General features: G+C 37.5%; 2 protein-coding genes across 3 annotated transcripts; both read right to left on the bottom strand.

The window, feature by feature from the left end:
* Positions 1-1,410: 1,410 nt before the first annotated feature.
* LOC116181617 (cilia- and flagella-associated protein 44-like) lies at positions 1,411-9,517 on the bottom strand. Of its 2 annotated transcripts, XM_031501994.1 has the most exons (15): positions 8,873-9,517; positions 8,040-8,801; positions 7,801-7,987; positions 7,566-7,754; positions 7,270-7,518; positions 7,021-7,217; positions 6,552-6,973; positions 6,336-6,501; positions 3,544-3,682; positions 3,302-3,498; positions 2,973-3,258; positions 2,691-2,924; positions 2,445-2,641; positions 2,141-2,393; positions 1,411-2,090 (listed from the first exon to the last, which is right to left on the bottom strand). In XM_031501994.1, exons 2-15 carry the CDS (start codon positions 8,771-8,773, stop codon positions 1,752-1,754), a joined length of 3,789 nt encoding a protein of 1,262 aa, XP_031357854.1. In that variant the 5' UTR covers positions 8,774-8,801; positions 8,873-9,517; the 3' UTR covers positions 1,411-1,751. The 2 variants fall into 2 exon arrangements, with proteins under 2 accessions (XP_031357854.1, XP_031357853.1); XM_031501993.1 differs by having other exon boundaries at positions 8,040-9,517.
* Positions 9,518-16,913: 7,396 nt separating this feature from the next.
* LOC116181618 (neprilysin-4-like) lies at positions 16,914-23,748 on the bottom strand. Its single transcript, XM_031501995.1, has 16 exons — positions 23,464-23,748; positions 23,231-23,388; positions 23,022-23,182; positions 22,781-22,970; positions 19,615-19,817; positions 19,424-19,565; positions 18,996-19,378; positions 18,736-18,947; positions 18,604-18,687; positions 18,422-18,560; positions 18,145-18,372; positions 17,987-18,098; positions 17,726-17,935; positions 17,575-17,681; positions 17,352-17,527; positions 16,914-17,300 (listed from the first exon to the last, which is right to left on the bottom strand). The coding sequence occupies exons 1-16, from the start codon at positions 23,526-23,528 to the stop codon at positions 17,201-17,203; spliced, it is 2,670 nt and encodes an 889-aa protein (XP_031357855.1). The 5' UTR covers positions 23,529-23,748; the 3' UTR covers positions 16,914-17,200.
* Positions 23,749-24,140: the final 392 nt, after the last annotated feature.

Here is a 24,140-nt window from a genome sequence, read left to right as displayed (position 1 = left end):
TATGCACAACCTGCTGATGTTACATCTAGGTGATTGACCAATCCGCCCCAAAAACAACAGTTTTCTTGGCAAGCCTGAACTGGAAGCGCGTGAAATATGTCCGATACAATTTTGCGATCACATTGCACGTGCGTTAAGGAACGCGCCTGCAACAACGTCCATCTGTGGCGGAAACTCTCACACAAGTCTCTCGATCTGTCTGGTCTTCCAACTACATACGCATAGCTATATGTGGCTAGTGCTTGTGAAGGTTTTGGCGAGGCCTTTGGCTGTTGTACGATTTTTTGGAAGCGGCAGTTACCAAATAAGATGTTACTATAAAGTCACTGTAGACATTAATACAGAGAGACTTTAACTGCTGCCGCTGCCCTCTAGGAGTGATTCATTGAACTTTATGTACCTACTATAATGGAAAAATATATCTTATCATAATGCATATAGCACGGTATACCGTGGCATATAGATAACTGTTACAAATTCAATATTGTTGTGGAAAAGTGAGATGCTCATATTGCCTACTATGCTCATGATACCAGACTATATCATACTGTGACTATACCTTACTCACTTTTTTCCCCGGGGAAAAAAGTAATTTCATAAAGTGACAGTTTGTTACCTGTCAACAGAGATAAAATGTCCAATGTTTTCCCGTCTTATACCACCAATAGTAATTATAATTACAATGTGCTGAGGTCTCACTCTTAATGTGAATCGGGAATGATACTTCCTCCAAGGAATATAGTTGAACTGCCTGCGAGACCCCCTCCCCCGCTCCTCGTTCTTATTTGTTAAGGCACAAGAGCTGCAGTCTGTACAAGATGAAGGAGCAACATATGCAGCGGAGAATCTAACTGCTTGCAATGCTCTCTCCAACGAACAGTTAAATGGGAAAACGTTCTTTGGCAGCTGTGTAGAACGATTGCTTTGTATACAAAGCGTTTTGTATTTTTCGCATACTACCATATTCTTCTTTCAAATGTGAGGTGCATTCCTTAACCATAGAGGTATGTTACGACAGAGTTGGAGAAATAAGATCAATCATGGACACCATTTGTTGCGTCACGTGTTCAGAAAAACTGTTTGCTAAAGGGGTATTTACATGAGTCAATTTTCGCTGTGCGATTAATCACTTCACAAATTTCCTCACAAAGCCGCATCGCCACCCCATTTACACAGTTGACTAAATCGCAAGCGACTAGGCCAAAAATACAACTAGGTACATGCGGCGGGCGATCGTCTGCGACTGGCCATTTTCACGGTCGATTTTAGTCACCAGCCGCATGCTGTCCGTCCTCGCACGGCCAAAAGTCGGATACTAATCTACTTTGGAACAAGCGATTTTAGTCACTTGCGGCCTAGCCGAATTGGTATTTAGATAGTCGATTTTTGCCGTGCGGCGTGGTCGTGCAGCGAAAATCGACCTGTGTAAACCCCTTTTAAGTGACATGATGGAGTGGGTGCCAGGTGGGTACAATCAACAGGAAGGTACAAGACCAAACGGGGGGAGTAAGAGCTCTATGACATATGTGATGCAGACCCATATGTGAGTAAATGATAATAGATCAAGCTACATCCTGAGTATAAAGACAAAACTCGTGGGTGTTTTTATTTCTACATTAGATAGTAGAAAAAGTCGAATCTTCAACAGGAGCTTCTGCGCATAGGTAAAAGTACATACTTTATATAGTTTTTACAAAGGTTATTTTGTGAAAAAATATTTATAAATAGTTACATAAGAAGTAAAACTAGTCTTACTGCTCTACAAAATATAAATAATCAATCCCAGATCCATAAACCGCTTCTAAAATTTTATCCATTATTAATTGCATTTCCATTTTTCTGTCAGTTTTCGTATTTGAAATTGCGTGCACCAATTCTTCCTTATTAATTTCCTCGATGTGGCATTTGGATATAATCGTCGAAATGATACTCTTTATCGTCGTGAGCTTCAATAGGTAATCCAACGGTAGACTACTAACTAACTCTGATAGCACTTCGCTCACAACTTCCGCGGGGTTATCAATTGTTTGAATAATTTTCTCTATAACTTCCGCCACTATGCTTGAAGCAGACAATTTATCGCTGATCATCTACAAAAAGACCAAACAATTTTTATTTTAACGCTTTGGTTTGGGTGTACCTCAGGTTGTTGCAACAAAAAGATCTGCTCTGCCACGGTTTCTATGAGTTCTTGCTGGGCCTCCGTAGGTTCAATTGGTAGAAGCGCTTGGAGGTTTTCGGCCACTTCTTCAACGCTAGGCCGTTGTAGTATGTCCATTATCAAGTGATTAACCAGACTCTCTCTGATAAACTTTGTAAGACTATATGGGGCTATTGTGTCTATTAATTCCATCACCAGTGATTTTGCCATATTTAGTGTTGACATTGATAACCTGAAACGAGTACGTATGCTTAAAGTAATTGTTACATAGTTAAAGAAGTACAATGAAGAACTGGAACCGGCAATTTTTTGTTCTAGCGGTTCTTGAGCAAGTTCGGTCAAGTCAACCGTGCATTCCAATTCATCTTCTTTATCTTCCTTTTTAATTTCTGGATCTTCAATGGGAAGCTTCGCTGGCGCCTTTGCTTTATCAACCACAAATCCCTTGGTCTTCAAGCGAGCTATTTCGTTTTGTAACATCTGTAGGCCAATACACTAGTGCAATGACAGAAAAATCAATTCAGCTCACTTTCAGCTCCTTGCGTTGGTTTTTGACAATGTTTGATAATTGCTCCAAATCACTGCCATACAACTTAAGTATGTCCGACTCAGTTACAGTATCCTTCTCCCGTTTTTTTGCTTGGTAGTCGATCGTTCTAGCCAGTTCCGCCTTTTCCTTGTTAAGCAACCCTAACAAATCCAAACGGGCCGTATTGCCTTTAATGGTCTCGGCTAGTTCGACCTGAGTTTTCGCGTAAATTTGCTAAGAAAACGAAGATTAACGATTTTTTTTATTATGTGAAGGATGTACCGCCCACAACAATATTTCGTCTTTATATAACTTATCCACTTGCTCTTGAGACACCCGAAGCTCGAATACCATCTTTCTCAAAGCAGACTCCTCTAAATCGTCAATATTCGCCAACGGGCTACCGAACATCATTGCTTTGATTGAGGTTTCTTCGACATCCTCCACATCTACGACTTGTCCAAACTTTATAATCATCAACTCCTTGATTTGGGCTTTTAATTCGGCAATGTGCTTGTTCATGTGTTTGCAATCGGTCCGCATGCGCGTCATGTGGGTGATGTTTCCTCTGTGAACACGATTAGTATGGGATATTTTTAGAAATGGCTTACTTGTGTTTTGACTTTTGCTTCATGGTCTCGTTATGTAATTGACCTACTCGATCGTACAGATTACTTAGGGTGTCCTTGGAGAAGAGCAATACATCACCCACTTTACTAGATTGATTTGAAGAGACCAAATGTTGCAGTTGATTGAGTTTCAGCACTACTGTCGTCGCAACTAAGTTGATTTTCTGTTGCTTCTCCCTCTAAGATACGTTCGTAGACTAGGGGCAAATATTTAACAACGTTACCTGGTAGGCTTCTAAATCCTTTTCACTTTCCTTTAAAGTTTTGTCAATCATTTTAAGTTTTTTAGTTTTTGTTGCTATTTCTTTTGCTATAGAGTCTATATCTGCTCTCAGGTCTTTTATTTGCAATTCCACACCATGTCTATAACAAACTTATAAGTTTGTATTGTTGTATTGTAAATTAAAATATTATCGTCAAATGGGGTAAATTGGGATTTTTTCAGTTATATTAATTTGTTGTTCAGTAGCTAATTGTATCAAATAAAACACTATGAGTAGGTATAAGGAAAATTTATTTGAGATACCCCCGACCGAGTGAAATTTAGCAAGCAATTTCAAATTAAACTAATGAATAAAGTTAGTGTTAAACTGTCGACCGTAACACAACATTCAATAAGATATTTATCGCAATGCTGGTTTTAATAAACAAAGTCTACTAAAGTGGTCTACCTTTCGGGATACCTGTTTTGGTTCTTGAAGCCGTGCTCCAGCTCCCTGTATTTCACTTTTCAAGTCTTCAGTCCTGAGCCTCAAATTGTAACGGTTTTAGACCTTTGGACAGTCTCTCCTTGAAAAATTCCACATTTTGCCCATTTTATTAATTAGGTTTTGTTGCGGGCAAATACATCAATTAATTAATAAAAATTTATTTAACGCACAAGGCGCTCTCCAATGACGTCACTCAACGTTGAGGCACTTGCTTTTAACCAGTCGTTATTTGGCGATCCGAAAGAAAAGTTATAGTTTGTACAAACCATTTCATTACGATGAGACCTTTCATCAGAATGCCATAAAGGGTAGAACGTGTATGCACCTCCCTCTCCTCTTCATTTTCAACATTTGCTGGCACCACTGAAGCCCCTCCCCCCTTAAGACATCAAAATCGAATTTTGACGGCCGTCTGGCACACCTTCAATGTATCTAGGCTACCTATTGCAAAAATTCCAAGACTCGAGAACTTCTTTAATTCTTAAACCAGGTGTCAAATTCTTGACAGAATAGCTTCCTAGCTGAAACCAAAAATTGCCAACATATGTACGCACTGCTTTTATTAGAGGGACCTACCATCCAAATTTCGTTAAAATTGCTCCTTAAATAAGAAAGTTGGATGTTGCACATGCGCAACACTATTTTTTGCGCATGCATTTTGTTAGCTTTTATTAAAAGGACCTACCATCTAAATTTCGTTAAAATTGTTCCATAAATAAGAAAGTTGCATTTCTGCGCATGCGCAACACGATTTCTGCGCATGCGCAACACGATTTTTGCGCATGCATTTTGTTTGCTTTTATTAGAGGGACCTACCATCCAATTTTCGTTAAAATTGCTCCATAAATAAGAAAGTTGGATGTTGCACATGCGCAACTCGATTTTTTGCGCATGCATTTTGTTTTCTTTTATTAGGAGGACCTACCATCCAAATTTCGTTTTAATTGTTCCATAAATAAGAAAATTGCATTTCTGCGCATGCGCAACACGATTTTTGCGCATGAATTTTGTTTGCTTTTATTAAAGGGACTTACCATAGAAATTTCGTTTAAATTGCTTCAGAAACAAGATCGTTGCGTTTTGCACATATGCAACACAATTTTTTGACTTTGACAATTTTTTTCTCCGTTTTTTGATAATATAACCCGGCCCAATTTTTTGTAGGTTGTACACAGGAAAATAAGGTCTTCCAAATAATAGAATAAAAATTTTAGGTTGCTATTTGAAAAAAAAAGTTCGATGCCGTTACGGCGCTCCAAAATTTTTTTTCAAAAATCCGGCCCGTTATTTTTCTGTTCGGTATGCCTAAAACATATATACAAAATTTCAACAAAATCCGTCGAGCCGTTTTCTCAGAAAATTGCCAACAAACGTACGTACGTATATACAGACGGAAAAAAATTGTATTCTTTAAAAGTTGCTTAAAATGGTCTAAAACGTCGACATTTGATGAAATTTTGAAATGTTCAAAAAACGGCTATCGCAATAGCTACCTAGCACATGCTAGGAAGCTAAAAATGTGCTCACAAAATAATTATAATTTTTCTCGGTCACGACGAAAATCTCGATATTGACGTAACTTTTATTAAATTAAAAAAAATCAGCAGCCTTCATAGCCCCCGAATTTCAAAGAAGTAATTAACAGATTTTTAATTAACACCTCATCATTTAGAAATGAAACCAATTATTTGACATAAAACAATCAAGCTCAAAGAAAAACAGTCACTCAGGGCCAACAAACATGTACCACGCAAACAAGCGATCGATAGACAAATCTTAATTACTTACCTTAAAGTGTCAATAATCCAAAATCTCTGGCCAATTGCGATTTTTTGTATCAGACGCACAATAACAATCAACTCAAACACCAAACTAACGCTGCTTCACAAACTCTACTTCTTTCCCTTCCCTTGCTTAAATGATGATTTTAACGAACTTTTCTTGTCATTTGAGTTGTAAATGTGGTTTTTAGCTATAGTAATCGTGAAAAAAAACTGCATTTTTGGATAGAAGCAAGCCAGACATCGCTACTGTCGTTCGGCAATATTACTATTGTCGCTATTAGCAGGACTATTAGTAAGTAAGATAAAACAGCTATGAATGTCACAAATTTGGTTCAAAAGTAAGAAGGGGGTATTGTAATGGGACTAATGGCCACTCAAAAATAAAACACAAAGGTATCATTAGGTACTCCTTTTTGAAAGTACAACATTTGGATAGCTTGTAGCCAGTAACCAAACTTTGAGAATTATAAATGGAAAGGCTTTTCGAACTGTGGGTAATGGATTGAATTAAGTTGTACACACCTTTTAGTTCGTAATTCGAACGTCTTTGCATAAAGCGCCGGATCGCACCCCTTCGGGCAAACATTCTCGTCGAGCCTGACGACGGTAAAATCACGAGAATCGATACTTCCGGCATCCAACTGCTCCGACTCCGAACTATCGGAACTTTCAGACGACGATGACGACTCTGAAATTAACAATTTTTACAAACGGCGCAAGCGACGTCCAGATGCTCACCATCTGGATTGTACACTCTAGGTGGCTTGTACTTTTTCTTGAAGATTCGACGAAGAAAGTCGTAGAACTTGCTATCGGCGGCGGCCCCGAGAAATTGTTGCTGTATCGTCTTTTCCTCCTCTTGCCGGTTTTCAATTTGTCGTTTATTTGATTCGATATTTCCATTTAAGGAGGAGATTAGGTCTTGCATGTCGAGCATTTCTTGCATGTTAGAGTAGACTGTAGCTTGCAATTTATTCTCAATCGCTTCGAAGTTGTTGAGGATTAATAATTCTTGATTCAAAGAGATGATGTGGAGATCGAGTAGGTCTCCGTCACGTCTCACTTCAATCTTCTTTTGCGATACGCTAATAACATCGTCATCAAATTTGTTTGTTGCTGTATTCATTTTGTCAAGAATTCGTTGTTGTTCAAAAAGATACCTAATTTGTACAGATTAACTAGTGTAACAGTATTAAATGAGACATACCGCGATAAACGGTAGTTGCGGATTTCCGCCTCCCATGGAGTGTCAGTGTCAACACACAATGCAGCTACAGCTGGGTTAATAAACGGCTCGACAGTTTTCTTCGTTCTTCCTTTTTCAACTCGAGGCTGAGGATACAGCGTTGAAAGTGGTTTTTTCATTAGCAACACCTCCCTTTCAAGCAAATCTCCTTTAGGAATCTAGAAATTGCAATACATTAACGCTGAGTGGTACAACTTTTTTTAAAAATACAGGAACGATTTTTGCTTGGACCGTCTGTGGTACTTCGGCTAACTTTACATTAATGTCCAAATTCGTTTCCGGAAAATCTTCAGGTAACATTTCTGGCATGGGTGGCGATAGTTCTATCAGATCTTCGCCGATTTCTTGTTGTATAACATTCAACCTTTCTTTCATTTCCTTCAGATAATCAATCAAATTTACTCTATCATCTCGTAGTTTAACAATGGACATGTTTAGATTGTGTCTTAAATTGTATTGCTGCAATATTGAGTTTGTGAAATGTATTTGTGCAAATTGCCGTTTACGTTTAAACGAGCGTGTAGCAGTTGTTTATATTTCTTCACGGTCGATTGGCGTAAGTGCTTCGGTACCGTATAATCAGGGGCAGTTTTTAATTTAAAATTCCCAATAGTCTCGATGGCTTCTGCCAAGGCGGCTTCGTCATCTGGATTGTTAACTCCCTTGACTGGTTTTCTTGCATTAAACATGATCCACTGAAATTTTGTCATCGAAGAAGTTTTGTTAAAAAACTGTACCCACCTCTCTGCGTCGCTCTTCCATGCGTTCCTTCCGTTGCCTATACTTACGCAGAAATCTTGCTAATTTCGGCCCCAAACCCTTTTCAATGGTAGACGGCGATAAGCCCATAAGAAAGTATTCGAGACGTTTTGCGGCTCTTTCTGGTATCTTGAATGTTTCTTGTGCCACTTGAATTCGTTCTGGGGGCCTATATATGTACATAAAAATTAATTTAATTATTAGCACAAATAGGCGCTTACTTTCTATTTCGCTCATCATCTAAAATTTTCTGCTCTATAACTTCCAGCATATCGGAGAAAGCGCTTGATAGTTTTTGCTGCCTTTCTGTTTTCACAGACACTTGCTTTGTAACGCATTTAACAGCGATTGGAAATACATCCAAGTCATCGGCGAAACGATTCTTCAACTTGACCATGCCGACTTTGGACTTTTCCACGTTATACTCCAACTTCCTTTTAACCAAAGCCAAGTCGGCCGCAAACCGTTCGGCCAAATGCTGACTGATTCTCTCATCAATTTCAAATCTATTTCTTGGTATAACCTGGGTCGACATCAACTTATCGTTACGCTTTAATACGTTCTGAAAGCGTTCGCGCAGCACGCGAATTTTTTGCAAATAATCCCGCCTGCGCTCGCTAGCGATCCGATCGATTCTGTCTTGTTCGGCTTTAATCAAAAATTCATCCAGACTTAGATTTGTATAACCATCTACATCTTCAACTTCAAACGCAGATCTTAACACTGGGGTGCATTTAAATGGAGTTTTTTCCGGTGGCTCTATGTCGGGCTTGTAACGATACGAGAATATATTTCCATCATATCCGCAAGTGAAGAAAAAGGTTTCGTCATAGCTGAAGCACATCCTGGAAATGAATCCGTTGAAGTTGTCATGCATTGATAGTTGCCAATAGTCGGATAAATCTCGCCAGTCTGTTGGATTAGTCTTCACTACTCGTAGAGCGCCGTCTTCCATTGCAAGAATTAGATAGTTTTTGTCACTGCTAAAATGTAAAATACTTTAAATTAATGTAGTTCAGCAAACCTCCGAACACTGAAATTAGGATATTCGTACCAAAGCAGCCCATGTGGCTCCCATGTTTCCTCTAAGAACCGCGGGACTAACTATGTAACATTATGTAAACTCCTTCAGACACCTGATGCTCAAATTTCTTAAATTCGATTGACCAAGAGCTCGGTACAATCCATATTGAATTGATCCAGCGTATATTAAAAATAAAGTTGCAAAACCGAATACAACTGTAACGAAGTATCTACTCATTTTCCGCCTTAAAGTTTCATACCCAAAGTTATAACCACACCGATAGTCCAGGAAATCATGGTTTTGTCCAGGAAATTTTTTCAAAATGAATCGATTAACTTGAAATTTTGGCGGTAGGTAGGGAATAGCCTAAGGATCAAAATGTAGGTATATGATGCCAAAGGGCGTTCACGCTGGGGTGTGGCCATTTTTTAGTGTAATCTTAACACAGGAACAGATACAAAAATTAATTCTAAGCAAAAAGTGTTCTATACATTTTTTGGGAAAGTTAATACTTACCCAGTTATTCGAGACGGGGATCTTTGCCAAAACGTAGAACTACTTAAAATAGTGATTCACTCCCATTATATTCCACATATTATGTATATATTTTATACATTATATAATATTTTTTTATATTTTTTTTATTATATATATGGTGAAAAAAAGTATAGTGGGTGTTTGGCCGTTGTTGGTAAATGTGGTTTGCCACCGTGGACGTAGAGTCGAGTCTAAGGGAGTTTTAATATTAAAATTTAAATAATTTAAAATAAATAAATTTAAATAACATAATTTAAGGAGTGTGAATTTTTCATAGAAAAGATCACTGTTTTTAATTGGTTATCCGCGAAAAACTTGAAAAGTATGCATTTTATAAAAACAAGTTGTAAATCAGCATATATGCATGATTAAAGCGCATTTTTGGTAATGCAGGTCAGTATTTTATTAGCGAAGTTTAAAATTATCGATTTCACGAGTAATTTTGGCTGCGTTAAATAATTAATTTTATTTAATTTTAATTGAGGGTACGTCTTCATTTTGTAAAACAAATCACAAAGTAAATAATAAGTTTTTATACTGGTAGCGCTATCTAACGGTAAAAATTATAGCACCTCCGAAACCCATATCGAAATTATTTTCTTCAATTATCGATCTCACAAGTAATCTAACTCAAAATAGACTAGTGCCTGCACATCTACACTATAGCAGAGAGCAACTTTGAGAGGTTCCACCCTGTATATACAGCTTACGACGATACATACATTTTTGAGAGTTGGCAACCATGCAATTTCTAGGTGGGGAAAAAGTGCCTGCGCCACCTAGAAAGCACGAACGGGAGTTACGTTTGGCATCTTGTCTTGAATGGCGGTCGTGAACGTTTCGCTCCATAAATGTTTGTTGTTATTTTGTGTTATTTAATGCAGGTAGTAATTTTTGCATTTCTTTATATCGTATTTGTGTTTTGTTTGCCGCATTTTATATTTTTTGTGTGTTTCAATATTTGTTTTTGAAATTTACTTGGTTTAACCGCAATGCAATCATATGTGTGATACCGTTATGCTATTGTTTGTAATTGTTTACATTTTTGGTGTAATGTTTGCTTAATTTATGTTTATTGATGTTGATTACTTGGTCTTGTCCCTGAAGTTACATTCATGTAAGTTTTCATTTTATTTTAATATGTGGAAATTGCTGATTCGTTTGATGTATGTACTGACTTGTTGTATGTTACTAACAATTTTCTCCGTGAATGAAGCAGTCTCGGGAAGGTGGAAAAAGAAACTGTAGTCTATAATTATGTGTTAGGGCACCTAATTCCGTGCACTGTCTTCGACATCCAACTGTAGGTTCGAAACCCCGAAACCAGGGGCGGACTACCCATCTTGCAGGAGCGAGATTACGCTAATCAAAGCTCTTCAGTTTAGAATCTATGTGCGTTAAATGAGTGGCGATTCAATAATTTCCACATATTTTGTTTTTAGTCAAATTTGCCTACAAGGCCATGTAATTTTCCATCTTGCTTTCAACAAAAGGACTTTATTGCACCAAAGATGAGTCACATCCTGTACTTTTAACCCTTTCTCAGAATCTTGGTACCTGCTTCTACCTGACCCATTGTCCCCAAAAACTTGCTTTAACCTTGAGTGTAACCAACATTGTGTATATGCATTTACTATCTTTGTTAACTACTGCTAAAACTTTTACAAAATATTTTGTTAATTAACTTTTGGACTGTTTTAATCAAACTGCAAGGTTTTTCTTACGTCGTACTCTTTTTATCCTTGGCAGTGACTTTTGCGAGAGTACGACACCTTTTGGCTTTGTTTGTTTTGTTTATATTAATGTACATCAACTAAATTTCCGGGTTTTCACAATCATAATAATTACGATCATTATTAAACAAACTTTTCACAATTTCAGTGTTTTATTTAACGTTCCTTCCCTACTGTGCTTCAGGTCAAAGCGTTGTCTACAACTAACGTAAGGGGGCCCTGCCTTAGATGTTTTATCACGTGCCACTTTTCAAATTTAAGCGGGATCTTGTTTAGTTTTGGAGGGAATAGTCATTCGGGTGGCCATTTTTAAACGTTGCCGGGTTGATTTTATTTCCGTGTTCTTGTAGTGTGAAGTTAGCGTAGAACCTGGGGGTTAAGTACACTACAATTTGAATAAATTAAAAGGTAAAGCCTTAATATTGGGAGGAATATAATTATACATTTTTATATTGATATAATCAAAACTGTTTTGCGTTTTTGGTTCTTTGTATTGCCACAGATTTATTAAATGGTATCGGCCAAATAATTATTTGTGTTTTTAGACTACGTTCGCGTTACGGTAGGTGGCGTAAAATTTGATAATTGATACTAAATAAAAATTCGACAAAACAAAACGCAATAACTACTCATAAGCTTGGGCTTGTCGCAGCCAGCCCTTATTTAAACTTGTTGATTTAAACGCACCCCTGTCACCCGATACTCCACATTATTGGTGAATTTGTTAAGTAACAAAATGTATTTACATTGACAACACGCTAAATTTTCACGCCAACTTGGCTCTAATTGAAGTGGTCCGGAGGATGGGGTAGCAAACACTTCATAACTACCAGCTGCTTTCGGCTGCAGCATACGTTGCACAGATTAAACAATAACTTTTTTTCTTACATTTTTAATTTATTGGCGTAAAAATTAATTATTGTCCCATCCTTCTCCGCATTTACCCATTACCTAACGGATTTATATGCACACAAAGATCGAATTTCACATCCGTTGGTTAATGTGTTAATGGATTTACATATACAACAAATAAGCCTAAATTAGGGCGAGGAATTTTTTGAAAATGAGTATGTTATTCCCTCGATTTGCCGGTATTAGGATGTTAGTTGCGTGTGGACCGTGCGTTCATACAATAGCAGTTGAGGGTACCCGGGTGGCCCCCATAAGCTAAATGAAGTTGACGGAGCGTATTACTCCAAGGATTAACAATCTTTCGGCATGTTAGTCCCATTCTTAGCTTTTTTGCACCGCTTTTCGTTCGAAGAGTCTTCAAGAGACCGCATCTAACACGAACTACAAACACGTACCTTTTTAACAACGAAGATATCCCTCATAACACATACGCTCGATCGATCTTTAACATATAAGACCAATAAGACCCATCTATTCGGATCAATATATTGCGCCTAAAGTATTTACGTCTTTGTGATTTACCGTTTAAGCTACAGCGCATTCATTCCTCCTTATTCCCTTTAATTACATTACGTCTCCGTACACCGTACCCCGATTAAATTCGAGAAAAGTATCCTAAGGGCAAGCGTAAAAAACACCCCGTCTCTGTCTACACATATTTTCAATATTACTTATTGCGCCTAGAGCAGCAATGCATCAAGAGTATTACGGTGAAAAGGTGAGGATTTCGCAGCTCTAAGCTCCCCAAGCTCAAGCAGAACGTCGTCAGGTTTTATGTTAATACAGCTTTTATTTTCTGAAAGCTGGATATCGTTAGGAAGTTTTTTAAGCGTAAGAATAACGCCTTTCTGATGTAGACAAATTACTTTTATTCTCTTTATTACATTCTTCTTATACTCGAAAGCTTTTCATTTTTTCTTGCAAAATCGACGGTATTTTTGCAACAAAGGTTAAAAGTGCACTAAACCAAATGACACCTTACCAATGGGGCATCGCACATTAGGTACCCTTTTTAGCGCATTTCCACAAAAATAAAAAAAAATGCGCTATTGTGGCCACTTCGTCCGTCCGTCCGTCCGTTCGCTCGTTTTGCGACGCTACTAGTTCTTTATCTTAAGAGCTATTGTTCTACTTTTTTCGCTATTTGGTTCGTTATGGTGTCGAGTCTTGTACCAAGGAAGGATTTTTTTCTGTACCGCTTACAAAAAAAGTTATTGTAAAAAAAACAAAAAACCGTTTTTTACATGTTCCATAATTTTACACTTTTACACGTTTATTAACGATCCTAGAGATCGTTTATAATTTTGCATTGCTATCAGTCGCCTGCCGGTTGGTCTCTCCGTCTGTTCCTTTGTCTGTCTGTCCATCTATCTGTCCGTGTGAACGATAACTTTGTTTAGAAATGTTCGATCGCTTTTACACCTCCGTTAGTTATGAACTGAATTGCATGAAATTCAATATGGGCATAGATTTAGCCATATAATACGCAATGCCAAAAGTTGGATCGAATCGATTCAAAATCCACAGTGCCCTTTTCGCATCTCGACCATTTATAAACCGAATTGCAAACTTTTTTACTTATAAAAGTATTTGAATGAAATTTGATACATAGGCACATGGAATAAAGGAAAATCAAACGCCAATTTCAAAATTTGGTTTTGCGCATGCGCAGTGCCAACTTTTTTATTTATGGAAGAATTTAAATGAAATGTGATACATAGGCACTTAGAATAAAGGAAAATCTAGCGCCAGTTTCAAAATTTTATTTTGCACATGCGCAGTGCCAACTTTTTTATCTATGGAACCATTTAAGTGAAATTTGATACTTACTGTCGGCGCAAAAAGTATGTGCACCCGAGTTTAAAGATTAATAAAAAAATAACCAGTTGACCTATTTTAATGGGAGGGGTATCAAATTAAAGTTCGTTTAATTTTGCGTTGATTAGGCCTAAAGGATATTTTTTCCATAAAATTTAACTACATTTAGAACGCATAAAGTGCAAAAAATGCCCCTTTTTTGTGATATTTCTCGTTACGGTCAAGTTTGGAGTCGAATAAAACGAAAACCACCCCATGAAATCGCTTCCAATTTTAGTATGCTATACATTGAACCTTTTTAAATAAGTAGTTAAAATTTTAGTACGAGAGTAGAGGGTAGAGCCATTTATGTAAGTTCCGATTTTATCAGAAACGGGAGGTCGCACGAACTTTTAAAGTACATCGATATCAGCGGCTTATTGTCAATAAAACAATAGATGTACTTTTAAAACTATAATTTGATTAAGTTTGCCATAAACATTTTTTTATTTTATGGAGTTTTTCGCTTTGCATGTCGCGTGTATCGAGATGCTTGTGAAGGATGCGCGCGAACTCCCAGTCCACTTGCATTCATTTCCCATTTGTAAGATGCAACTTTTGTTAAAATCGTAAAAATCCGCAAAATGCAAGTGTGCTTTATGTAAATCGTTTACGCTTACTTTTTAACTTGTTCATATTGCATGCAGTGGCGTTTCGAGCCTGTAAGAGCAGTTTCGGAACTGTAAGAGATAGGTAGGTAGTTTAAAATTGGCAAAGTTGCGTATTTTAATGGTTAGTAAATGCAGTTTTGAAACGGAAAAAATTCCGACTACTTTCGGAGATATCCGGAAATTTTGCAAAATCGTTGTTATTTTTTACTGAAGCTATTTAAAAAGATATTTCAAAATAAATAGCACACTTTTTTCCCTCTACAAGATGCTTGTTTTAAATTATAAATCCGACGTTTCGTCATCGGTTAACCATCATCAACTTTGTTTTTTTCTTATGGGAGTAATTTTTACTTTTTGTGTCATTTGATAGAGAACCTGTTTCTGATTTAAAATTGTTTGAATACTGTTAAAATATCTTTTTTTTTGTCTAGAAAATTTTGTCTTGGGTAGTGTACGTACGTAATTTCCTGCCTTTTTACGAATTAATAGCGCTATTTCTGATTAAAAAATAGTGATGTTTAACCTTTTGAAAACAGAAAAAAATTCTCTATCAAATGACACAAAAAGTAAAAATTATTCTATAAGAAAAAACATAGTTGATGATGGTTAGCCGGCAGACGAAACGTCAAAATTAAAATTTAAAAGTAGGATCTTGTAGAGGGAAAAAAGTGGCCATAATAATGTGTAATTTATTTCGAAATATCTTTTTCAAGTAAAAAATAAAACAATTTTGCAAAATTTGCATTTTGTTAAGCATCAAAATACACAACTTTGCCAAATTTAAACTATATATACCTATCTCTTACAATTCCCGAGATCCCCATGGTGGCCCTCGAATTTGAATCAGCCTGTATATCAGTTCGTAAGAGTTTATTAGTTATATATATAAAACAATTTAATTTAATGAAAAACAAAGGAAAAACTTGAGCGTATAAATATCAATTACAAATGATTATAGATTAATTTCAGTTTGCTAAAATTGCGTTCACAAGCTACCGATGAAACAGAGCAGGTCAAAAGTAACTGAACACTGAGTTTAATTTGAACGCAACTTTTGAAACCGCTTCAAAAAATCAAAACTCTCACTCTTTACGGAAGCATCTAGCTAGAAGAATCTGCAGTAATTTTAAATTGTGAGATTGTTGTTGAAAATAATTTTATACATGTAGGTATGAATTTTTGCAAAGCTTATATTATATTTATGTCAAATAAATAGAAAACATCATATACAAAGTTTTTGTGCGGTTAAAAAATATGTAAGGTACAAGACATCTACCTCACGCTCACAGAAGTGCCCAAATTTGATATCTATTGAAGATTGAATCCCGCGGCTTGAGTTCTGGCTTAGGTAAAACTGGGCTCAAATTTCTAATTAGTACATAATGTGATTGGTGCATTTTTGCAATTTAACCAATCAAACTCCTTAATACGCTATTCAGCTAAACTTTTATTTTTAAACCTAAAATATTTGTATGAAAAGACATTTTTCTTGTCCTTTTAAAAGCAGTTTCATTTAGCATCTCCAACGCAATTAGCCTACTTGTCCGCTGTAAATGCCAACTAAGAAAATCTTTGGGGGGTCCGACACTCCCCTACCCCCTACCCCGCCGAAACGCCCCTAATTGCATGCTAAAGGTCTCACTCTTCAAATTTCGTTCGCACCATCCTTTATTACACCAACGTGTATTGGGACATTTTCTTGATTTCCTTCACATTAACTTCTGCATACAAATCTAATTAAATTGCATTATACAGGGTCGCTTGTTTTAATGTAGAGAAAAATTCAGAACAATTAAAATAAATAAATTGTGCACAGGTGCAGATAAAGCGCATTTTTTCATCACCAATGAATATATTTCTTGCAGACGTCTCAATCGCCGTTTGTGAGTACCCTCTTCCGACAATACGTTCTTGAGGTATAAGGGAATATACCCGATCACGATAAGAGGTCGAGAAGGAGGGCAATGGTTGGTAGAAATTAATTCCTTTCGTTGAGACCTTTCATTAGAGTACCATGAAGGATGAAACTAGTTCCACCCCCCCCCCTCACCCGCTAGCCCGTCGCTCACTGATCAACGGAGAGCTGTATTTTCAAGAATCGAACGGGATCAAAAGACGGCAGTGGTGGCTTCGGAAAACTAAACCAAAATTACGGCAAACTCCCAAGTGGAAGTGAAGGCAACAAAACACAAATCGGCGGAGGCGGCGCAAAAGCACTTGCGGAAAAGCGAACAATATCTGTCCCTATAATTAGTGAAACGGGAAGTAACAAAAAGCTTACCTTGAAATTAACGGAGCGGTAGCAAAAGTTCGCTAACAGTCAATTCCAATAAATAAAGTGCGGTAACTTAATTGCAAACCAAAATGAAACGGTGCGTGTAACTTCCTACATGTTAGCATAGTATATGTGTTAGATTATGGTTAGCAAAACATTTCGTTTATTTAAATACAATTATTCTGAGGTATATATACAGCTGATATCTTACATAAAGATAATTAAATACTGTGACATCCATAGGATTTTACTTCTTACTTGTCAATCGTGGAGGTTCATCTTCACAAATAGTTCTAAATGTCTATCCATATAATAATGTATCGTGAGGTGATAAATGGGGAAACCCGTTTTGTTCCCATCTGCCAAGCCAAGGGCACCCTAACCAATAGACTAGTATGCGTTGTGTATCATTAAGTATGCTGTGATCCCGCCTCTACCAAATGCTGCACTTCTTCTTTGGATTCATCGGGCAGCCAGAAGGGCAATGGTACGCCTCCGCAAACTCCTTAGAATTACTTAAAGTTCCGATTACCCTAAAAGCTAACTACTCGCACTCTTAGGTTCTAATGCCTTGGGGAACGTACCGAAAGCGTCCCGGAGAGTGAACAGCAGTCTTAATTTTGTTACGTGTGGCCTCGGGACGAGTAGATCCGCACCAGACTTGAGCAAAGTTAAGGAAAAACATCTGCTTATTTGTGATGTTTAGACCTGGGAGTGACTCATCGACCTTAGGATTCTCGCTTAACCATTTTATATAAGCCTAATGCACAACAAAGTTAATCATCGCGAATGATGTAACATACGCACCTTGTACGCTTGTTTAATTCCGCCGTTATCGGCGATATTTTCACCTTGAGTGTTTATACCGTCCACTTGCATGTTAACCTCTGGTACGATGTAGGTGTTATATTGATCTGCACTAATAATGGAAATTTCAAATAATTTGTGTAGTACATACCGATGAGGCACTGTGCTCTATCGTGAAACTCTTGTATGGCCTGTTGCCTCCACCACCTTTGCAGGTTGCCTTCTTTGTCAAACAACCGACCTTTGTCGTCAAATCCATGGGTTATCTCGTGCCCGATTACCACCCCGATGCCTCCATAGTTTAAGCTGCGAGGAAAGTGTCGTTGATAGAATGGTGGTTGAAGGATTCCCGCAGGAAACACTAAACGTTCAAAGCGTGAGTATTAACAACTAGGTATATCACAACACTTACTTATTTGATTTCTATTTCGACTGTAATAGGCATTGACCACGGCCGGTGCGGTGTTCCACAGGGTTTTATTTACCGTCGTAAATATTCGATTCTGTTCGGCACGAGCTAGATGCTGAAAGTCACAAGTGGAGGAGTGGTTGGGTTTCGAAGTGACCTACCTGCAATATACTTAGTGTGTTTTCAAAGTAGCGATCTGGATGGATTTGCACATCCTTATAACGATCCGATAACTCATCCATATTCAGTATAAACTCTGGATATCCTATTCGTAAATGCATCGCGTCAATTTTCAAACGAGCCAACTGCTTTGTGTTGGCGTCCAACCAATCGGTATCCAAAAGAATGTCGCGGAAGGATTGCTTGATTTCTTTTGTCATTTGGAGAGTCTGAAGTTGTAACTTCGAGAATGACACCTAGCGCATTGGAAGCACTTACATCGTTTTTGCTGATTTCATCAAAATATCTCTCAACAAACATTCTCCCTAATGCCATGCCCATGTTCGAGTTGACTTGCGTAACGCACGTTTGCCATCGCGGAGGTAATCTTTCCCGTCCGAAAAGAACGAAATAGAATCTATGAGAAGGAATTATATGCTTAGTTAAACAGAGCGATTTACCTTTGCTTAGTTTCTTGAAAGCGTTTATCCAAGTTGTTGACCCTGTGCCTGACAAATCTCCACAGTAGATAATTAGCTATTGTTCTAAGAAGGTTATTAGCGTGCCTGTATAGAACGCACTTCTATACGTACCTTGACGAAGTGTTACTCAACAAACTGACTAATTGCTGGTAGTAGGGAACGGAAAAGCACACAATTAGCTGATTGGAGCGAATAGGAACGTTCATAATTAGGTTTAAATATCGAAGCCAATCGATCTGTGGTATGGTGGCTTGTAGTTCGCCCACAGTCGCCTTCATATACAATTCAGAAACATTCCTACGATCATCTTGCGAAGCTGTAATCTGCAATTGCGGGAGGTTTTTAAATGTTTACGTTAGCAAACGACAAACCTTGGCCAATTCTGTTTCAAAATCAATAATCTGATCAACATCTTCCGTTGCTCTCACGATGGAAGCTCCTAGCAGGTTGGCTATACTTATGATGTATACGCGGTAGGCTTCCAGATACTTTAAATTGGAGTTGTCTAAGAAATAGTCCCTCGTCGGTAAACCCAGCGAGGTCTGATCAAACTGAATAATGTATTCGTCGGAGTTTTTGATGTCAGGTCCAACCCACTCTGAGATCAATACGTCATTATTGTACAGTCGTAATTGTGCTACCAAATATAACCAGTCAAATCGGGTTTCGTCCCACTCCTGCTCGATTATGGGCCAACCACCGAATTGCTTCAATAACTTCAAAAGCGGTTTCTCGCCGCGGCGATTAATTAAATCTAAAACACGGCGTACTTCAACTTCACTTTAAATCTACAACCCACCTTCATTCACGCACGATCTGTACAAATGTTTCGATTTGGAAACTGGATTTTTCGAATAGACCACCGGTTTACTTCTTCTTTTGTTCGTTCGTGATTTCTCACCCTTGTCCGTCGAGAGGGTGTTCTTCTCAACGTTAACACTCTGAAACCATTCCGAATGTTTTTGGGTACAGTCAGGCGTTGGTACTTACCAGTTCTTCCTGCTCCTCGAGATCCTCCTCGAATAGCAGGTCTCTTAACATTGCGTCCAAATTTTCGCGCAATATCTCGAAGGTATCGTATCCAGCTTTGTCGGGCGGAATCGGGTTGTACTTCGCCCAGTTTCCGCAGGCGTACTCGTAAAAATCGTCGCAGGGATTTATGGCGCTGTTCATGTATTGTTTCATCAGTGCAGCTAAACAAAAAGTACTTTGCACTCATATGCACTATACAGGGTGTTTTTTGGGAGCTTTAGTTAAACGGTTCTGCGAAAGTGAAATGGGTAGGTTTTTGACAATTTGTATCTAGGAACGCCGAATTAATGTAAAATATTTTCAAAATGGTCACATTTCCGGAAATGCCGGAAGTACCTAGCTAGTAACTTCGATATTTTAAATGGCAATCCCTAGTTTTTTTTGCATTTTTGAATTCTACCTTTTCGCGATTTTCTTTTTAGTATTCCGCCATGATTTTATGACAATCGAATTTTAAACAAATCAAGGAAAGGGAAAGGATTCTTTACTCATGCTCAAAATGAGTGCCTTCGTATTGCAAACACTTCTTGTCCTTAAATTGTAGAGGTTGTGTGACTTGTGATTCAAGGGCTTATAACTGCATTTCTTACTCTCAAGATCATGTCTTCTTTTTTTGTGGGAGGCCTAGGGAGGTTTTACGGATGCACTAATATTGAAACCCTGATTTAAACCCAAAGCAATTTCCGGGTCTCTCAACGAATTAGTGGGGTACGCCGTGAAATATCCGAGGACATTAACAATATTAGCCTCATTTTCAACAATGGCCAATGGGTCTTGCTCTAGGTAATTGTTTTGGGGTACAAAGTTTAAAAAATTCATATAATTACGTTCTGCGGTCCCTGTTCGCCGCGATTCTGTCCATTTCACCATTAAAAGTAACCATTTCTACGAATTTTTTCTTTCCTAAGGGGTTCAAGTTTAGACTGCATGCGCTTCCAGAAGTGGTTTTATTAAAGGGTATCTACATGCGACATGGAAGTGTCGCTTAATTTATGTTTAATTTAAGGAACCATCTACCCATTTTTATTAATTTCATTATCGTAGCTGGAAGGCGCCATGTAACCCAAAAATGCCAAACTAGTTTCGTATATTAAATAAAATTCGAAAAAACCATCATTATTCCTCTCTTAATTTAACTTTTTAAAATAAAATTCCCGTTATAGAGCCGTACGTAAACAACCAAGTGGCATCTCCTTTATATTACCTAAACTCTTTTTAAACAATATAATTATAACAGTGTTCTTAAAGGAAAACAACTTGACATTCTCTTGGAAATTTTAAAAGATTGCACATTTTTCTCAATCCGTCGGAAAAAGAATTTGGCATTGACACTGGCTATGTACAGATGCGGAATGCAACAGCCACTTATTCGGTTTAGGGCCCATGAGTTCGAATTAGCGCGACTATTGTAAAACTTCCGCCGTCTGTAATTCACAATTTATTTCTTGCTTTGCAAATTTTCCTCAAATTAACCAGTAAACAAAACTTTGATTTAAATGTTAGGTACGCGTAATTTATTCCTAGAAGGCAAAACACTCGGCAAAACTTTGATTGAGCTCGATCCGACGTAAAATCATTCATCATTTAGAATTTTAACATCCCCCGCTAAATAGCAATATAAACAATACATATAAATATCAAGATTCTTATTTAAAGAGATACTTTTTTCAAATTTTATCCACAGATGCTTCTATGCGCTACATGCGCATACGGTACAATATGAACTTCCTTATTTATAGATATTTTTTTGAAATTGTAAACAACGAGTCTTCTGGGACCTAAAGACAAGCATATCGTATATTGCAGTAATAAAATGTGCGCATGCGCAAACTAATGTCATCTTATTTATGAAGATATTTTTTTCAATTTTTAACGACATATGCTTCTAGTACAGACAAGCATATCGCATATTGTAAAAATCAGATGTGCGCATGTGCAAACTGCGCAGTGTCAATTTTCTTATCTATGGAGATATTTCCTTGACATTTTTATTTGCGAATTGTAATGGAAACCCCAATCTCGGCCCCAATACGCTAAGTTTTTTCGAAAGCTAGTCGCACCAATCCATATTTCGATAAATTTTAAAGTCAGTTCATTTGTATAAAAAACCTCCATCTACAATGTATATAACTAGTAGTACAAGATCCCATATAAGATCAACCTTCGCTCATTTGTTAACCGAGTGAAATACATTTTTTACCAATCTTAATATGTAAACAAACACATTGGAAAGGGGTTGCATCAAAAAAAAAAGTCAAGACTACCCTTAATGAAAATGAATGTAATGATAATATTTCGGTCTGCTTCTATCACGTGGAGAGAGCGCGTGCGCACTCTCTTACATTTGATGCTTATACCACGATTAGCTGTTTCGCTGCGTCCTTCTATTTCACACGGAACAATATACATGTGTCTTTCTCGCGCGCCACTTACAATTGCGACAACCGCACTGTTTCGCGTAAAAGAGAAGGACGCAGCGTAATAGCTGATCGTAAGGTACGCAACGATGTAAGAGAGTGCGCATGCGTTCTTTCCATGTTAGGGGGTAGAAAGATAAATTTTAATTACATTAATTTTAATCAACGGTAGTCTTGATTTAATTGCAACCCATTTTCAATGGGTTTGTTTACATATTAAGATTGCTAAAAAATGTATTTCACTTGGTGAACGAAGGTTGACGCGACTATAGGATGATTAGATTTGAGTCATAGATTATTTTAAAAAAGGCGTTACGGCGTTTCTTCTAGATGATATTCCAGAAAATACAAGTATATTTTGATGTATTATACACCTAAACGTCTTGAATGTATGTTTATATACTATGCGATCAAAAATGTATGTAGGTAACGTTGGTAATACCTAAAAGTTTCCGCTTAAATCGCATTAAGGTCAATTCTCACTTGCGATGCCCACGACGCGACATTATTAAAAAAGTTTGCAAATGTGGCGATTTTGAAAAAGTGCGGTATGCAGTGCTTCTTTTGGAAAACACAAAATGGAGACATTCTGCAAACTCCTAAATGCATGATTTTACCTACGTCAAGCACAGTTACAGGGGGGGGGGGGTTGCAGGCGATTAAGCCACTACAGACTGAGGCAGCATTTAAAAATCTGGGAACCCTACCTTGCGTCTTACGGGCCTGTGCAGCTGAAGCAATATTTCGTTTAAATAAGGTGGCTTGATCCTCATCTCCATAATCAACATCTTGGTATTCAAATAAGTGTATTGGACTTTCTTCTACTTCTGGAAGATTCCAAGACACAAAACGACTTTCTGAATACTGCATATCGTTATAATTACGGGAGTCATTCACCTAAAAAATACCATACAACACAAGCACGTCAATAAAAAAACACTTAGGTACAGTATGCAACTTCTGCGTTGGATCTTCAATTGCACGTCGATGCCTAGTCAAAAATCCTTGGGTCGGGTTATCACTGGGTATAAAAGAAGTTGTTGTAATGCTGTGTAGCACATGTCTTTCTTCATTGTCACCAGTTTCACTATCTCGAAAGTTTGGACTTTCTGTAAGTACGTAAAAGAGATTAAATTAACCTGATCGTTGTTACTTACGTGTGGCAAGGGCGTCCCTTTCTCCGTGGTGATGATGTATAAAACCCTGCAAGTAACTCGCTAGTATAGCGATAACGGTTACAAATACCAGAATTAGCGGCAGAAAAACTAAAACCTTGAGTTTCAATTTCCATGACTGTTCGTGTCCGACGCACCAACTGAAAAGATTAGAACACGACGCACGTGGCGCATTTAAAAAATAATGGAGGGATCATGCAAAAGTTGTTAATTACCGAACTCGCCCCGAATCTCCATACGGCGCTAATCTACACGAATTCCACCTTGTTTTCGTTTCCATTTGACACTGACCAAAGAAAGTTCAACCTCACACAACAAATACTACAAAAATGTTCTATGAATTCGACCTTTATTCAATTAAGAACTGGGTCATTTTGATTTAAGGTCTAAATAACTTTATTAGGACTAACCATCGTCGTGTTTTTAAATCAGTTTCGTAGATTTTAAAAAAAATTTGGGTGTGACATTTTTGTAGATGTGGAAGTCTAACCAAGCGTCAACTGACTGTCAATCTATTTTGATCTTGCGCGAAGTTACTTGTCTTTGGATTTAATTGTAAATTTCATTAATTTAAATTAAGTGGCTGTTGTCAGGCAATTGCTGGTGGAAATTAGAGCACTACGGATTGCGTTAGATTTAAATCTTATGAGTACCTATTTAACATTATTGTATAGCTTTTCGCTTCTATTATTATTATTATTATTACAAATGGGTAAGGAATCTTTGTTCTTCACAATGTTATTTACGCCGCCGGTAAGGGGTGTATGACCGATGGGGTTGCAAACAGCGCTTTTTCCTATTACTTAAACATTAACTGAAATCTTGACCAATTAACTTCCAAAAACCCATTTAGCCCACTTCACCTAGTAACACTTAGGTACATAGTAAAAGA

This window comes from Photinus pyralis, unplaced genomic scaffold, assembly GCF_008802855.1.
Source record: "Photinus pyralis isolate 1611_PpyrPB1 unplaced genomic scaffold, Ppyr1.3 Ppyr1.4_unclustered_Scaffold1377, whole genome shotgun sequence".
In the NCBI taxonomy this organism is placed as follows: Eukaryota; Metazoa; Arthropoda; class Insecta; order Coleoptera; family Lampyridae; genus Photinus; species Photinus pyralis.
Note: the sequence above shows the minus strand (reverse complement) of the source record. Positions and strands in the feature narration are given on the sequence as shown.

Excerpts from the sequence above, each read along its gene's own strand:
- LOC116181618 (XM_031501995.1), bottom strand. The coding sequence starts at position 23,528 with ATGGAAACGAAAACAAGGTGGAATTCGTGTAGATTAGCGCCGTATGGA. Across the intron at positions 19,818-22,780 it reads ACAGGCCCGTAAGACGCAAG|CTGCACTGATGAAACAATAC; the intron begins GTAGGGTTCCCA and ends CTTTTTGTTTAG. Across the intron at positions 17,682-17,725 it reads TAGAGCACAGTGCCTCATCG|ATCAATATAACACCTACATC; the intron begins GTATGTACTACA and ends TTATTAGTGCAG.
- LOC116181617 (XM_031501993.1), bottom strand. The coding sequence starts at position 8,773 with ATGGAAGACGGCGCTCTACGAGTAGTGAAGACTAATCCAACAGACTGG. Across the intron at positions 7,218-7,269 it reads TCCAAGCAAAAATCGTTCCT|ATTCCTAAAGGAGATTTGCT; the intron begins GTATTTTTAAAA and ends TGCAATTTCTAG. Across the intron at positions 2,394-2,444 it reads GCCGGTTCCAGTTCTTCATT|GTTATCAATGTCAACACTAA; the intron begins GTACTTCTTTAA and ends TACTCGTTTCAG.